Source organism: Indicator indicator, chromosome 6, assembly GCF_027791375.1.
Source record: "Indicator indicator isolate 239-I01 chromosome 6, UM_Iind_1.1, whole genome shotgun sequence".
NCBI classification, from domain to species: Eukaryota; Metazoa; Chordata; class Aves; order Piciformes; family Indicatoridae; genus Indicator; species Indicator indicator.
This window is the reverse complement of record NC_072015.1, coordinates 8,341,268-8,358,904: the sequence shown is the minus strand read 5'-3', so window position 1 is coordinate 8,358,904 and position 17,637 is coordinate 8,341,268. Positions and strand designations below refer to the sequence as shown.

The 17,637-nt window shown below is 41.3% G+C and overlaps 1 protein-coding gene across 1 annotated transcript in view; it reads right to left on the bottom strand.

Moving 5' to 3' along the window:
• Positions 1-17,637, bottom strand: part of HIVEP1 (HIVEP zinc finger 1) — a 60,622-nt gene that overhangs the window by 9,326 nt on the left and 33,659 nt on the right. Inside the window, exons 4-6 of the mRNA XM_054381956.1 lie at positions 10,605-10,738; positions 9,082-9,257; positions 6,938-7,042 (exon numbers count right to left, since the gene is read on the bottom strand). Of these exons, the coding sequence (XP_054237931.1) occupies positions 6,938-7,042; positions 9,082-9,257; positions 10,605-10,738 (415 nt within the window). The remainder of the gene's footprint in view (positions 1-6,937; positions 7,043-9,081; positions 9,258-10,604; positions 10,739-17,637) is intronic.

The following is a 17,637-nucleotide window of genomic DNA, read 5'->3' as shown; positions in this document are numbered from 1 at the left end:
AAAGGATAAAACAAAGTCCTGTGAACCAATGCTAGCATCTATACCCAAACTTGCTCCTTCCTTGTCTAAGTCTGTTCTAGATCTTTACTGGACCAATTTCAGTCTTACTTCAGCTACTGTCCACTGCTTATCACCTTGAAACAGGACTCACAGTGACATCTACTGGGTTAAATTCAGACTGGTAATAGCCAGTGCTCCTCAGAAATGAGAAAAAAACCTGCAGGTTTTGGACTTACATTCTTAAGAGCATGGAAACTAACCAAAAAGTAAGAGTAACCTCTGGTTAATGAAATTATTTACACCAAAGCCTCCCTGAGTAACCTGGATATTTGTAAATCGACCCTAGCATTAGGTAGTCTGCTCCCAGGCAGTAGGTGTAGGGCTCCAGCATGTTTAATGTGCATCCATCTAGTTGAAGACTAGACAGTAATGTAAAAAAAAAATAGTTAGAGAAATATTTCTTGTAAGCGCTATAGGACCAGCCTTCCATTCTGTTTGCAAAAGGAGGATATCATGGCAAAGATTTTCCTTTGTTTTCACTTCTGGAATGCAGGTGCACTGAAAACACAGACTGAGTCATGATTAAGCTAATGAAGAGCTGTGGAAACTCACTTAGAATCTCCTTTAAGCAATATATAGCTAATTAACTTAGAACCATTGTATCTTCAGAACGGTTTATTTAATACTGCAGAAAATGCAAGTGTTTTTTATGTGTGTGTGTGTGTGTATAAATAGATATCTCAACCTTACAATTAGGTCTTTTCCCCAGGAAAGTAATGAATATTTTGGGATAAAATTTATCTGTAAGACCATTTAAATAAATTCTGCTCATCTACTGAGTTCAGTATTGAATAACTATCTTGTGCAAGTTTGCTGAGGCACACAATATACAATACCACTCATTAATTAGCTTACATATGAACTACTGCAGGTTTTAATTTCATAACTCTTTTAACTTGAAGACAAATCTTTGTTGTTTTTAAGACCGCCCAGTAACATACCAAGTCAACATGGCCAAAGAGGATATCCCCAGTTGCAGTCTGTCACCCTAAACAGTTCACCTCATCTGACAATTTAATTCAGATATTAACATTCCTTACATTGTAACCCTGTATTTCGGCGATAAGAACATTCCACAGAGCAGAAGATGAAAGATAAATGGATGAGGGAATGGTTTTGAATACAAAAAGCCAGGCCAGAAAGTATTTACTAATACCCAAATGATGACAAGTCCAAATACAAAGAATGCTATGTTAAAAGCTCTGATCATATGTAGTCTGTGACAGTTAGAGAGCATCTTTCTTTTTTCCCTAGATGCTACAGCACAACAAAATTTCAGCTTCTCAGATTACTGAAAAAACAGCCTCTCTGTGTGGGGGATGTGGATATATGTGTGCCTGTGTTCAGGATCATGCTCAATTTTGCCTTCCTTACTCAATCCATATCTATTGCTGTGAGGTCAAAGCTGATTCCTCATGTCAAAATTCAAAATAATATATTCAAATAACTGTGACTGCCTGTGCTTTAAAAACACTACATAAAAATACACCCAGCAAATCCCTTAGAAAATAAAAGGCTGATGTCTCTGTTAGATTTCTGGCTAATCCTCTAATTCAAAGTCTGGTGGAAGACACACAGCTCAGTAACTTCAAGCAAAAGTGCAGACATTTTAATTGCCATAGGAATAATCACTATTCCAAATATTCAGATAACAAATTAGTTAGAGACAGACAGACATTGTATGGTTCAGGAAACAGACCAATCTCACACGGCCTGTGGGAAGAAGACTTTTTTTTTTTTCTGAGGTCCTAATTATTTTCTATCAGATTTTCAGCACCTTCCTCTAGAGAATCTCACATTGCCTTCCAGCTGAGGAAAGAGGTGGGACTGGGCAGACCAGTCTCCAAGAGAGAGATCATTTTTCACAACCACGCAACTCCTGAAGTAAAAAGCATCTGTGTTTAAAGACATCATTTCTTAGAACAACAAAGTCTGGCTCATGTCAGAAGTGATGTGGCCAGTGGGACGAGGGAAGTGAGTGTCTCCCTGTACGCAGCGCTAGTGAGACTGCACCTCGAATCCTGGGTTCAGGTTTGGGGCCCTCACTACAAGAAGGGCGTTGAGGTACTGGAGTACGTCCAAAGAAGAGCAATGAAGCTGGTGAAGGGCCTAGAGCACAGCAATTATGTGAGGAGTGGTTGAGGGAACTGGGGTTGTTTAGCCTGGAGAAATCTTGTTGCTCTCTACAACTACCTGAGAGGAGGTTTTAGCAAGGTGGGGGTCAGTCTCTTCTCACACATAATAAGCATTAGGACAAGAGGAAATGGCCTGAAGTTATTCCAGGGGAGCCTTATATTGGACATTAGGAAAAATGTCTTCCCTGAAAGGGTTGTCAAGCCTGGGAACAGGCTGCCCAGGGAAGTGATGGAGTTCCCATCTCTGGAGGGATTTAAAAGATGTGTAGATATGGTGAAGAAGGACGTGGTTCAGTGGTGACCTGGCAGTGCTGAGTTAATTGTTGGACATGATGATTTTAAAGGTCTCTTCCAACCAGAAGGACTCTAGGACTCTGTTGGCTGTCCCTGGAGGCCAGAGGGGTGCTTGTCCCAGATGCAAAGCTCTGCTGTGTTGCCCTGAGGAAAGGACAGCCAAATTCAAAGAATCAGAGTGGTTTGCGTTGGAAGGGACCTTAAAGATCATCTTGTTCCTAGGCCCCTGCCACGGGCAGGGACACCTTTCATTAGACCAAGCTGCTGAAGGCTTTGTCCAACCTGGCCTTAAACACCTCCAGGGAGAGGGCATCCACAATCTCCCAGGGCAACCTGTTGCAGTCTCTCACTACCTTCACTGTAAAAATTTTTTTCCTAATATCCAGTCTAAGTCTACTCTCATCCTGTCACTGCAAGCCCTTGTAAAAAGTCCCTTCCCAGCTTTCTTGTAGGGGCTCTTTAGATACTGGAAAACTGCTCTACGGTCTCCCCAGAGCCTTCTCTTTTCCAGGCTGAACAGCCCCAACTCTCTCACCCTGTCCCCACTGCGGAGGTGCTCCAGCAGTCTGATCATCTTTGTGGCCCTCCTCTGGACTCACTCCAACAGTCTGATATCATTCTTGTATTGGGGGCCCCAGGACTGGACATAGCACTCCAGGTAGGGTTTCACAAGAGCTGAGTAGAGGGGAAAAATCACCTCCCTTGTCCTGATGGTCACACTTCTTTTGATGCAGCCCAGGATATGGTTGGCCTTCTGGGCTGAAGTGCATATGGCTGGCTCACGTTGAGCTTTTCATCAACTGACACCCCCAAGTCCTTCTCCTCAAGACCACTCTCAAGCCACTCATCACCCAGCCTATATTTGTGCTTTGGATTGCCCCGAGCCAGGTGCAAGATCTTGTACTCAGCCCTGTTGAACTTCATGAGGTTGGCATGAGCTCACCTCTCAAGCCTATCCAAGTCTCTCTGGATGGCATCCCTCCCCTCTAGCATGTCAACCAGACCACACAGCTTGATCTCATCCTCTGATGGTGGCTGAAATAGTGGCTGAAGTCCCTTTGTTAACTGAGACTGTCTAGTCACCTCAAAAAAATTAAATATATTCAACCACATTCAAATGTAGCCAAAAAATCAGCATGGACAGGATTTTGGAGAAGCTAACAGAACTACCTACCTTAAGACAGCAGGTATGCAAATACTTCCCACCTTTCCCCCCACTCCGACTCTTTGCCTTAATGGGCCAACAAGCAAGTTTCTGAATTATCATGAGAAGTACTTTCCAGTATGGCTAGGTGAGAGATGAAATCACACTTTTAAAGCATACAGTTACTTACTGAATTTACATGGATAATTGTAAATGCCCTGGGTAATGTAGCAGCTGGAGAGGCTAAACTGGTTGTGGCTGCAGCAAACGGGTGTTTATCATAAGCTTAATTACCCTGCTTCTTGGATGGGACTTTTGTGCTGAGCTTTGTGGTGCACAGCTGTTTCTTCATACTGCTACCTGAGCCAGATCTTTTAGAAAAGGCTGAGATTATTATCACCAAGTTGTTTGTTGTTTTAGGGTTCTTACCTAAGTGCTACCTGCTCTATTCTGAATAACCAAACACAATAAACAAAAACATTATGGTTTTAAAGTTCAATTTCTGGAAGAACTGAATGGATTACATAGCAAATCCTGTTGAATGTTTGTCTTGCCTTTTTTTTTTCCAAAGGAGAGTATTTAATTTATTGAGTAATTACTATGCTGAAACAAAGGATGCATTTCAGGGAATACAGAATATATTTATACTGCAGTTACACATACCTATACATGCTATGTAAAAGGAGAAACTCACTCTCAATTAAATAGTCTTAGAGCCATAGAAAAATAGTTTTTCAGCCAGTGTTTGAAATGGCTTTTTTCTACCAGGTGTTACTGATAACTCAGTTAACATTTGAAACATTTCCCATTACGTTGTAATCACAAATGCGGTTTTTAATGTGTGCCATTGGGAATACTGATTTGTCAATCAACAGAATGTTTTCAGTTCCTAGGAAATGGAAATAACCTCCTCAGCTGTGGATATGAGCAAGCAGTGTGCACAGGTGGCCAAGAAAGCCAATGGCATCCTGGCTTGTGTCAGAAATGCTGTGTCCAGCAGGAGTAGAGAAATCGTCCCCTTGTACTCACCTCTAGTGAGGCCACACCTTGAGTATTGTGTTCAGTTTTGGGCACCTCAGTACAAGAGAGATGTCGAGGTGCTGGAGCAAGTGCAGAGGAGGACAACAAAGCTGGTGAAGGGCCTGGAGAATAAATCTTATGAAAAGTAACTGAAGGAGCTGGGGCTGTTTAGTTTGAAAAAGAGGAGGCTGAGGGGAGACCTCATTGCTCTCTACAACTACCTGAAAGGATGTTGTAGAAAGGCTGGTGCTGGTCACTTCTCACAGGTGATTAGAGATAGAACAAGAGGAAACAGCCTCAAGCTGCAACTGGGTAGGTTTAGCAAAAATTTTTCACGGAAGAGCATTGGAATGTGCTGCCCAGGGAGGTGGTTGAGTCACCAACTGTGGATGTGTTTAAAGGTCATTTGGATGCGGTGCTTGGCGATATGGTTTAGAGGTGAACCTTGTAGAGTAGGGTTATCAGTTGGACTTGGTGATCCTGAGGGTCTTTTCCAACCTGAATGGTTCTGTGATTCTGTGATTGATGAAACTAAATAAAAGGTCAAAAGCTACAGAACATTGCTTTAAAAAGTCACGATGAGTTTTCTGTCACGTGAAGGCTGAAAACGTTAATGGAAACTTGCTCTGTGGGCAAAGGACACTGATTTGTACTGTTGCTTATCTTTGTTATCTATTTGGGATGTCAAATAGAAAAGGGGAATGTGGTTTTAGCTTGCCCAAAAGAAATACATTGAAGGATGCCAAAAAAGGGAAAATGCAGGTTTCTTTGTAGTTAGTGCACGAGTGAATCACAGCGGCTGAGTCACATTCCCAGCATTATTTAGAATTAGATCCAAGCTGATTCGCTTATTCTGCTAGCGGCTCTCATACGGGAGCAAGTGCATTCATCTTTCCTGCCCTTTCTTGTTTAAATAAAGATCCCCACCGCTTTCTTTTCTTAAAACTTCATCCACAATTTAATAAACTGCTCCACTGACAGAAGAAAAATTCAACAAGGCAAGGCAACACGACTCATCTCCCTGCTGGGGAAAGAGGAAATGCTGCCACTGCACTGAGACATGCCAAGATCTAACATATGATCCTGTTCTCCATCTCTCTGCATCTTGTGCAGCTACATCTTACCACACTGAGCAAAACCCACATGAACCCATTTAGCCCTCTTTGACTGTACTGCATTTTATCTTTTATTCAGCAGAGCTGTCTTGGGATGTGGAAAGTGCAGAATGCCAATTATTAGCAAATACATTAATTTTGGTAACATTATCATCACTAATGGAGTAGTAGAACAGGTCAAGATGAATAATGTTTGTAATCTCTAAATTATCTCCATGTGCTGATTTATGCCCAAATATTTGTGAAGGAGGACAGATGTTTGTAATCTCTAAATTATCTCCATGTGCTGATTTATGCCCAAATATTTGTGAAGGAGGACAGACCTCTATACTAGAAGGCTCCTGAAAGACCTTATTGTGGTCTTTCAGAACTTAAAGTGTACCTATAAGAAAAGATGGAGAGAGTCTTTTTAGCCTGTTGTGACAAAACAAGGGGTGATGGCTTTAAACTAAAAGAGGGGAGATTTAGACTAGATAGAAGGAAGAAATTTTAAATTCTGAGGCTGGTGAAATACTGGGGCCCATGTTGTCTAGAGAGGTGGTGGATGCCTCATCCATGGTAAAATTCCAGGTCAGGCTGGATGGGACTCTAAGCAACCTATCTAGTTGAAGATGTCCGTGCACATTGTAAGGGACTGGACTAGATGACCTTTATAGGTCCCTTCTGACCCAAACCATTCTATGATTCTATTTATAATTCTATTCTTTTCCCTATTTTTCCTTACCCTCCTTGCAAAGCACTCAGCACCATATCTGTGATTAGAGTGGCACATCAGTGATATAATTTTTATGATGTGTGCATCACAGAAACGTGATAATTTCATGCACAGCTCTTTTCAAAGAAACACTGCATCTGACTACCTTTTCTTCTATGTAAACAGCTGCTTTTTTGGTATTTTCAGTCTTGCCATATTTATCTGTGAAACTGATAAAGTCAAGCTGCGTAACACCGTGTAAAAAAATTAGCAGCAATTTATCTTTAGCATATGCTTGTCAATTCTTTGGGTGAGCCTTGCCAGTATTTCTTGCTCCCTTGAACTAGCTTCTAAGTTTTTTTCTCTCTGTATCTTTTCTCTGTACAAGAATTTAAAAGCTTTGCAAAAGAAAAGAAACTGGGATGACAAAATAAATACAAAAATGCAGTAAAGAAAGAAGATTTTAATTTCTTACCAAATTCTTCTTCTCCATCCTGGTCATCTATTATGCCTACCGAGACTCCCAAATCCATGCATTTCTTGCTATGTGCCTTTGACTTCATATGTTTTGTTAAATTTCCTTGAGAAAAAGTGAAAAAAATTAACTGCTCTGTGACTATACAATTGTATGTCCAACATGTCTAAATCTTATTCAGCTACATTTATTACCCCTTATGTAATTTGATTTCACACTTGTCAGATCCTGGCCCCTTGATGCTGGCTGCAAAGGCCTGTGGCAGATTCACCACCCTGAATGCTATGAGCTCTCTGACTACATTTCATGAAGTTGTTTATTGAGATAAAATAGAATAGGATGGAAATTTTAGATCATGATTGTGATGTATTTTGTGTTGGTGTAAAAGAGACTTCATTTGTTTATGGCAAAATAGAAAAAAGGCTGATTCGGCCTTCAAAGTTGCACTGACAGAAAACTATCGCGTGAAGAGAAAGTTCACATCTTGCAGCTCTTTTAGCATTTCATGGATTCTATTTTTAGTGTAATCATTTTCACTGCCAACCTAAACAAACAGATTCACTTTATTCAAAATCAGAGCATGACCATATTTGATCTGAATCTCCAAAGTGAATGTGTAACTGCTGAGAGGCCTCGCAGGCTGATCTCTGCCTTTGAAAACAAAATATGGCAAATGGTTAAGAGCATATCAGAGATCTGTATATTATGCTCCTTTGTGAAATGTCTATTATTACTTTATACCTAAACTTCCTGTTGTCTCTCAGCTGAGGTATTTCAGTGGGAGAAATTACCATGGGTGAAATGGCAACTCTGCTACGGTTATGGAGAAATTTATTCCTGCTTTGATACAACCTAAATTTTGAATCCGTTGTTATGAAGCAATATTAACTGTATTGACTCAGAAAAGAGCAAATTTACCAACTTTGCATGCTGCATCAAGTTATTGGCTATGCCATCCTGCCATGAAGGGTGGTTTGCAAACCATCAAGCACACCATCAAGTGACTGACTGTGATAGCAGTAAAGGCAACAGCCAGGCATAGCAACTACGAAGAGGGAGTGAGTACAGGTATCTGCTACAACTGAAACCAGGGAGAATTTTAAAGAGGTAGAACTTAATTACTTAATGGTCAGTATGTTTACTCTGCAAAGACCATAATCAGAATTCATTTGGTTTACAGTCCAGCATTTCACCTGAAAGGCAACACGATGGCCCAGTTTGTCAGGATGTGGTGCTAAGTTTTGACCCATCTAAAGCCTATCCACCCCGTTTTCCACAGCATTGGGTTATTTCTTGGAAGTTTTCCACCCAACTGCTGAGTAATCTCAAACCCACTAAAATCGGGAACGTTTCTGAGGTTGCAGCTGAGGGGAATTACTGCTAAATGATGTTCAAAGCCAAGAAAAATTTTACTACTTGGCACTTTTTTTTCCTGGGAGTACTATGGCTATGAACTTCTCATCTGTTCCAGTTATTTTGAATCCTGGATGTACCAATGTTTAATGTGCTGCCTGCTTAAACTGGGATGCTTTTAAATACTTGCAGGGACTTGATGATTTTAAAAGTCTCTTCCAACAATTCTATGTATTTAGTATAAACAGACTTTAAAAAGTAGTCCATCTTTGGGTCTTATAGAAGGTCAAGTGCAAAGTGAACTTGGTCCTTCAAGAGTATAAAAAACATTTTAATATAGTAATTTAGTAAATGCCAACTTCTTTCCCAGAGCAATTATTTGAGTGCCAGCAGGAGTACAATATATGTCAATGTCATGCCTCCAAAAGATCACCACTAAGGACTTGAAATTCTGTATTCCCATCCCTACCTAGGATAAGCTAACCAGCTCACTTGTCTTAACCTTACTTTCATCATACTCCCACATGATTTCCCTTTTATGCTCCAATTTCTTACCCACCATGGTATGCCACACAGTTCATTCATATAAGGATGTGATTATCTGAATAAACATACAGAAGACAAGGGAAAAGCAGGAAATCAGAAACTACAAATATTGGAAGCATTAGACAACAGAAGTCAGTGAGAGGCAACTTCTTTAGCTTAGGAACAGGCAAATGTGAGAGGAACAGAATCATACTTTAAAGTAGAAAGAAAAAAGGGAGGAAAGGTACCCAGAGAAGTAGCCCTACCTTTAGTTTTGAAGGAGAAGTTGCAGTAATTGCAGTGGTAAGGACGAACATCAGTATGTGTGCGGATATGCTTCTTCAGCATGCTGGGTTTCTTGCAACGTATCCCACATTCTTCACAGATATACTTCCCTCTCCCTCTCCCCCGAACGTACACGTAGTCTTCATTTGACTTGTACCTAGTAAGAGTACCGTAAGAAAAGTTGTCATGGGAAAATGATTCGGGTTAGAAATCCTAATCTACCAGAAACATGAAAGATACTACAATAGATGAAAATGAGTAACTGACAAAACCAATCACGCTCTTTTTCTGCTCCACTTTTGTGTGCATTTGCTAAAGTCATACCTAGACTTTTCACTAGGCAGTTGTGGATTTGTTTAGGAGTAATGGCAGATCTTTTTTACTAAAGGCAGTCTTTGACATTAAGCATTTAAAAATTTCAAATTTCCTCCTCATAACACAGGAACATACTTTTTAAAAGCATCAGTTCCCAGAAGCAAGTTTGGGCATCATGAAGGAGCTTTACAAGAGCCTCTCTGAGCATCTTGGATGCAGAAAAGGAACATTAGTTACAATGGTCTTTGAAATTCCCTATCAATGTGCTCTGGACTCAACCTGCTGGGACTGTCTCTTGATGGAAACAGTCATTCAGATTCAATGACACCCCCCTCTCTCCGCTCAAGGACAAAGCTAAAGCTTAGCTTAGCTTTGGTGACCTGGTCCCTGCAGCTTTTGGATCTGAGTGGAGACACGTAGCAATGTTTTACCTGGGCAGCTAGTAATAGCTTAAATGTCTGCCTAGACCAGATTCAAACTGGGAAATAAAATGGAAAGCCTCAGAGCTTGCCACCAATTGTGAGAACAATAAAATATGCACCATTTGTGCTGAAAAGTTTTTTAAGTGTCACTGGCACTTCTCTACTGAAAAATCAGGTTTAGAAGATGTTGTACATGGCACAACACTTCGGCTAAAGCAGCTGTTATTCATCCCAAGAAAATTATTTGAAGTATTGCAGTGCATGGACAATGGCTCTCAGTACATATTTCCATGGCACTCTGCAAATCAGGAATTCTCCAGCCTGTGTATGCCACAGTGAACTGCCAGAGACTGTACTGCAGTCTGCTGCTTAGTCCCTGGAGTAGTTGCTCTTTGTTTGCAGCTATACAACTTTATAGGTATTATTTATCACATAAGAAATATAGGAAAAGAATTTACATCTATGGCTGTATCTAGCAGCCTTTAATGCTGATGGAAGCTCATTCTTTGGGAAAAACAAAAAAGAAAAAAAAGAATGGCACTGCCTACTGTTCTTTATTCCATAACCCCCCCCCTTGTAACCCTCATGTCTCCATACTTCTGATGACTTTCCATTTGTCTTGGAAACAGAAACCAAGATTCACAGACCACAGTATGGGAACTGCAATTTAAAATAAATCAAACAGGAACCAACATCTCTGCAAAGTCTAGAATCAAGGAAAAAAATGTATTTCCAACAATATCTAGTATACAAAGTACAACACTTGCCCTCCATCAAATATTTTAACTCTTCTTGGTTCAGTTTTGATAAAGGAATTTTCTTTATCGTGCTCAGTGCTTGATTCAGAGTTTTCTTTATTGCTGAATTCAGTTGCAGCCATTTTTTTCCTATTTAATGCTCGCTGAAAGAAAATAAGATATGTATGTCATTAAAATTAGTGTCTTTCATATGCCGTTCAAACCTGCAAGTTATGATGAATAAAAGCATGAAAAAGGCACAATTATAACAGATTAAGAAAAAACCCAAACAGTTAAGTTACATGAAACAAAAGATATCTTTATAATAAACCTCTACTATGTATTGGCTATCTGTCAAGTGCAAAATCTATATGGAGATTATGGCACTGCAAGAAACTAGGGAGGCTTTGAATCTGCAGTAGATGTCTTTTTCTTCTGAGAAGATGAAGTTGATGGTTATTAGCTCAGAGCCTTCTGCAGAGAAAAGGTGGTCACAATCAAACTCAGGTGCTTCCTGAATGGCCAGAGCTTTACTCCTCTGATGCAGCAACTGGACCATAGGGACAGGGCTCTGCAGCCACGTGGTATGCTGCCCCCATGCCCCCGTTTGACAAAAAGGGGACAATCTTAGTGCACAACCAGCTATCCATGCTTCCCCCTCACTGCTCCTGTCTCGACATTGCCATAGCACACCCCCACCTCTCACTGCCCAGTATCTACCACAGCTCTTCATTCCACCACTGCAGACCTCAGGTCTTACCCACTGACCCCAGAAGTGCCACATGGCTGGCAGAAGCTGCTGCTCTGTGGCACAGCAAAGAGGAGGATGGTGGCAAGGAGGGGTGTACCAAGGGAAGGTACTAACAGGTAATGTTTTTGATTGCTAATATTTTTCAAACAGTATCCCTGTTGTGATGTGGAAATTGCCTGTTCCATATTTGGTGAGGTTATTAACAGGGGCTCTGGAACACTTCAAAATAAGGACTCCACACTTAATTCCCAAATTACAATAAAAAGCATACCAGTTGTCTAGCAGAACCAAATGACATTTTCCCATTTCCCATGATTTTTTTTTTGTTTTTAAAGGAGGATGAGTTCTTACAATATTTGCCAATTAAAATCTACTCCTTCCAAGTGTAGAATATTCATAAAATGGGCAACAATGAAAGAATGACCCAATTAGCCAGCAATTATTGCTTTTGTATTTATAAACTGCTCTACCCACATAGCTGGCACACTTACCACATTTGATCATATTTATAAGTGAATAAAATGATGAGAGGGAAAAAAAGTCTGGCCTTATGTTTTCTATTTGTAAAATTCAATGCTGTAAGCCTGTGAATTGGGTATTAACAAAAATTCCTTCCAAAAAGGAGAAGCTCTGGAAGAGACTGCCCAGGGAAGTGGTGGAGTCACCATCCCTGGAGGATTTTAAAGGAGGTGGTATATGTGGTGCTGAGAAGAATGGTTTAGTAGTGATCTAGCAGTGCTGGGTTAATGGTTGGACTTGATGATCTGAAAACTCTCTTCTAGCCAAAATATTCTATGAGTCTATAAATTCTTGGCAAGAGGCAGCACTTCACTGGCTGACTGATGATTACACTGGTCATTACATATATTGGAGAGTGACATCATTCTGGCACCTAGTCTTTGTCCATAGCCCTCCAAGGAGTCTCAGCCACTGCCTTTAAGTTCCACCTAATGAGGAATGTGGCTGATAGGGAATGAACACAGATCAGAGGAAAAGCATTTATTCATTCATTCATAGAATGGTTTAGGTTGGAAAGGACCTTACAGATCATCTAGTTCCAACCCCGTGCCATGGGCAGGGATTCCTTTCACTAGACCAGGTTGCTCAAGGCCTCATCTGACCTGGCCTTGAACACCTCCAGGGAGGTGGCATCTTCCTATTCAATTCAAAGCCCCAGGAACTCACACAGGCTGCAAGTCCTACTCCAATCCGTATTTGCCTTCCTGCAGAGTCTGATTGATTTGGGCTGGATTTTCAAATATCTGAGCAGCTCTACCAAAGCACACATGACAACTCTGCCTGTGTTTAGGATGAAAGAAAATTCCACCTTGCGTGTTTTAACTGTATTCATAGAATCTCAGAATCACAGAATTCTCAGGGTTGGAAGGGACCTCAAGGATCATCTAGTTTCAATCCCCCTACCATGGGCAGGGACACCTCACACTAGATCAGGTTGCCCAGAGCCCCATTAGCCTGGCCTTAAAAACATCCAGGGATGGGGCTTCTACCACCTCTCTTGGCAAGCTGTTCCAGTGTCTCACCACCCTCATGGTGAAGAACTTCCTAACATCCAAACTCAATCTACCCACTTCATACAAGGTTAAAAGAGATGATGTTGTGGATGAGAAATACCAGAAGTGGGGCCTACTGCAACTCAGCCACGGCTTAATTCCTACACACCACCTGGCACATGAATTGCTTTTGTTTCCACTGCAAATGAGTAACATGGTGACATTTGTAATTTAGCAAGAAACGAGTAGTGGAAAACACGGAATGTGTACAATAAATCCAATGCCACACATATACCTCCAGCAGCTGGAATAATCGATCTTGAATATTAAGTGCTTTTTCCAGGTTTAATTTTCAAGAATGAAAAAACAAAGGAAAAAATTATTCCAAAGTGTTTAGCCCATAGTGAAGCAGCATTATAATAAATTGTATATTCAGAAAAGCATCACATGCAAAAACGAACATAAGGCCAAATACCTCTGGATTTTCTCATGCCTCTTCTTTCTTTTTACACAGTTTTATGAACAGAAATAAGACAGGTGTTCAAATAAATATTTACCCAATGATACACTTCAATTCACTGCCTACATGCGATTTTAGCAGTTCCTTCAGTGTCTTAAACGTGCAAACTGCTGTTATCACTGAAATCCTCTAACTGAACCCCCAAGTTTGTGTCACAGAAATCACATCCACAGACAATGAAACAGCAGTCACTTTAGTTTTTATGAAAAATTCCAAAATGATGCCAAAGAAAGCTTGGCCACTCAGTAAACATTCAAAGAGCAGCCAGTCACTAAGGAGCACTGATTTCTGGTGTGGAAATCCTTTAATGCACCTGTCTTGGTTTAGAGTGGACAGAAATTCTTTTACCTCTCCCCAAAGGAGTAAAAGAAAACGCTCCGCACAGGATTGGAAAGAGCTGGAAATTTAAATGGAAGTACTATTCCGAACTATATACAACAATAAAAAACATACAAAAGACCTCAGTAGGGCAACATTGTCCAAAACCTCCCCAGCCAGTTCTCAATGCCCGCCCCTCCCCACACCTCTCTACCCAGGCCCAAATGATGCAGTAAAAAAAACAAATTAGCCAGGCTGCTCAAGGCTAAAAGCCTCAGTTCCCTCAAAACACCACAGAGATACCAGCTTGGGCTGGTGGGAGAAGAGAGGGAAAAGGGCAGAACAGCCTGTGCTGTCTGTATATATAGGAGGGACGCAAGTATTATGGGATGAAATAACAAAAGATTACACTTTTCAGTATCCCCCCCTGGATTCTCTAGTCGCTTTGGAAGACTGTACTCTCTGGTTAAGACATCCAGTCTTAAACCCACAACAGCACCTTACCTAAAATCCCCCTAGGCCCCACTTGGACTGGTGCAAATGGCAGAAAACCTGCAGTGCTGTAAAATGTTCCTCTCCACAATTACCTACGTCTTCTATTTCTAACAGAGCTTTCTCTCTTTTCTCTCACAGAGACAAGGACCATGATTCATTTCTGCTTTACTCACTTCACTCACATTTAACTCCACTGTCTTAAATTACTGGTATAAAACTGGGAAAAAACTCCTGTTTTAAAGGCTGCCCAGAGACCAGAGTTCAATAGATGCTTCTGGTACTTAACAACCCCCCCATGGAAAAAAAAAATGCTCACAGCCAGAATCATCAAAGTAATGAATTTTAGATTAGAATATTAAACTTTTTTCCCAATGGCACATAGCCACTTGAGCAAAATATTTTTAATATCTTCAATTTTTTTACTAGTTTACACATAAAAATCTTCTTCATTTAACTACTTTCCAGTGGTAAAGTGGACTGTTGTGGCACATCATCCAAGAAAGGAAAGCTTTCTAATGAGGAGAAATTTTCCATTCTTCAGTCTGTTCTTGCCCGAAAACCTTCACCCTGCAGTACTGCACACATTACTGATTTGCTTTAGAGAGGAGAGCCAGTATCAATGTGGTGGCTTTGAGGAGGCTCTTTGGAGAAAGACCTGGGAGTCCAGGTGGACAAGTTCCCCATGAGCTAGCGATGTGTTCTTGTGGCCAAGAAAGCCAACGGTATTCTGGGATGCATTAAGAAGAGTGTAACCAACAGGTTGAGAGAGGTTCTGCTCCCCCTCCACTCTGCCCTAGTGGGGCCACATCTGGAATCCTGTGTCCAGTTCTGGGTTCCCCAGTTCAAAAGAAAGACGGAACTACTGCAGAGTCCTGTGGAGGCTACAAAGGGAATGAGGGAATTGGAACCTCTGTCTGATGAGGAAAGGTTGAGAGACCTGGGGCTCTTTAGCCTGGCAAAGAGAGGGGAGAGGGGATCTTATTACCATGTACCAGTACATAAAGAGTGGCTACCAGGAAGACGGAGACTCCATTTTTAGAACAAGTCACATGGAAAAGACAAGGGGGAATGGGTACAAGTTACTCCCAGGGAGATTTTGATTGAACTCCAGAAGAAAGTTTTTCATAATGAGAACACTTAGACATTGTAACAATCATCCAAGAGAAGCAGTGGATTCCCCTACTTTGGTCAGTTTTAAGACTCAGCTTGACAGGGTGCTGGGCCATATCATTCAAACTACACAATCACCTGGAAAGATTGATCCAGATCTTACTTGGGATCCCATCCAACCTCACATTCTGTGATTATCTGAAACCAGAATACAGTAAGTTCTACCTAAATGTAAAGAAAAGCTTCCTTGCGAGGGTGTCAGAGAACTGGAATAGGCTGCCCAGAGAGGTTGTGGTGTCTCCTTATTTGAAGAGATTTGAAATCCACCTGGATGTGATTCTGGGTGACCCCGCTTTTAGCAAGGAGATTAGACCAGATGATCACCACAGATCCCTTCCAACCCCTACCAGTCTGTGATTCTCTGAAGGGCTCCTGATACAATGCCATTGACTTCAGGTAAGGAAATCTGGGGAAAGATAATAATGAATAGAAAAATAAAATAAAAGAGCAGGGAGAGAAAGGAAGCTTCTTCCATGTAGGTAAACCTCCTGTTACATTTCATGAGCCGGTAGTGTGCTCTTGTGGCCATCGTGGCCAAAAAGGCCAATGCCATTCTGGAATGTATTAGAAGGAGTGTGGTTAGTAGGTGGAGAGAGGTTCTCCTGCTGCTCTACTCTGGCCTTGTGAGGACACATCTGGAATATTGTGTTCAGTTCTGGGCCCCTCAGTTCAAGAATACAGGGAACTGCTTGAAAGAATCCAGTGCAGAGCCACAAAAATTATTATTAAGGGAGTGGAACATCTTCCTTACGAGGAGAGACTGAGGGAGCTGGGGCTCTTTAGTTTGGAGAACAGGAGACTGAGAGGTGACCTCATTTGTGTTTATAAATATTTAAAGGGTGAGTGCCAAGTGGATGGAGCCAGGCTCTGCACAGTGATGCCCAATGACAAGACAAGGGGCAATGGGTGGAAGTTGAGGCATAGGAAGTTCCATGGAAACAGGAAGAAAACTTTTTTCACTGTGAGGGTAACAGAACACTGGAATAGGCTGCCCAGTGGGGTTGTGGAGTCTCTCTCTGAGAGAGACTTGCCTGGATGCATGGTCTGGTATAGGTGATCCTGCTCTGGCAGGGGGGTTGGACTAGATGGTCTTTCGAGGTCCCTTCTGGCCCCTAACATTCTGTGATTCTGTGATTTTAATGTGCTGTTCCCATTCCAGGAGCTTCTTTCACAATAACATCTTGCAGTTTGTCCTCTGAATCACTGGAACGTGGCAACTTCACCTATTGCCTTTGAGCAGTGAATTGTGAAGAGCAAACAATGTCCCAGGGTTCCTTATTGTTTGCATTTCATTCACATGTCTCTTCATTTCCCATGGCATCTATTGTTGAAAGAATTGCCTTTTTTGTGACGGTGATTAGTAGCAGTTATGCAGCAGCATGAGAGCTCTGTAAACACAACTTAGTTCTGGGGGGAAATCCAGCAACTGTTCAGAAGTCACTTTATCTTGGTGAGATCACCAGCAGTTAAAGCCCCATGAGCAGAGTACACCCTATCACTCTGGAAAGGGACTCCAAGAGAGGAAGTGAGGCACAACAGTGCTACATTTTCATTATTATTTATAAATTGGATTATAACAGCATTTAAAAGTTCTGTGTCAGGTCAGGGTTAAAAAGTGCAAACTGCTTGAGCAAGCACAATGCTCAGAGACCTGCAATATGAACTGTGGTTCCTGAAGGAACTGAGGAACTCACCAAGCTTTTAGGAAGGAAATAGATCATTATTTTTGTTAATTATTTGTTAATCTGTTTGTTACCTTTGTTTGGCTATTTTCATTTTTTTAAATGGAATATTAATGTTCAAAAGGACCTCCAACTTTTCCTAGCCTCAGTCTCACAACAGAAAAGCATGGTAGGATTACTGGGCCTGAACAGAATGAGAAACTCCAGCTTTTGCTTCCTTTACAAATGGCTTCTGTGAGGAAGTTTCCACATCGGCATTGACTATGCCATTAGCAGGTTTAACTGGAGACTGGTAATACAAAGGTATATTGTAACAGCAGCCTCAGCATCCTGGAAAATGGCTGAAATCCCACTGCCTGAATCATTAAAAGGGAAGGCAGACAAACTCTGGAGGTATTAGGTCATAGCAGGTCTTTGAAATGTTTAATTTCTGCCATCCTGTACCTTGCTCATTCAATCTGTGATGTCAATTAAACTTTAATTGGTGCTTTCTCACTGCACTTTCTTCCTTCATAATGGCTCTGAGCAAAGCTTGTAAATCAGCTGCAAGCAGAGCTTAAGAACTCTTCATTCTCACCATGCTCCTGTACTTCATTCACAACAGAAGCAAGAAAGA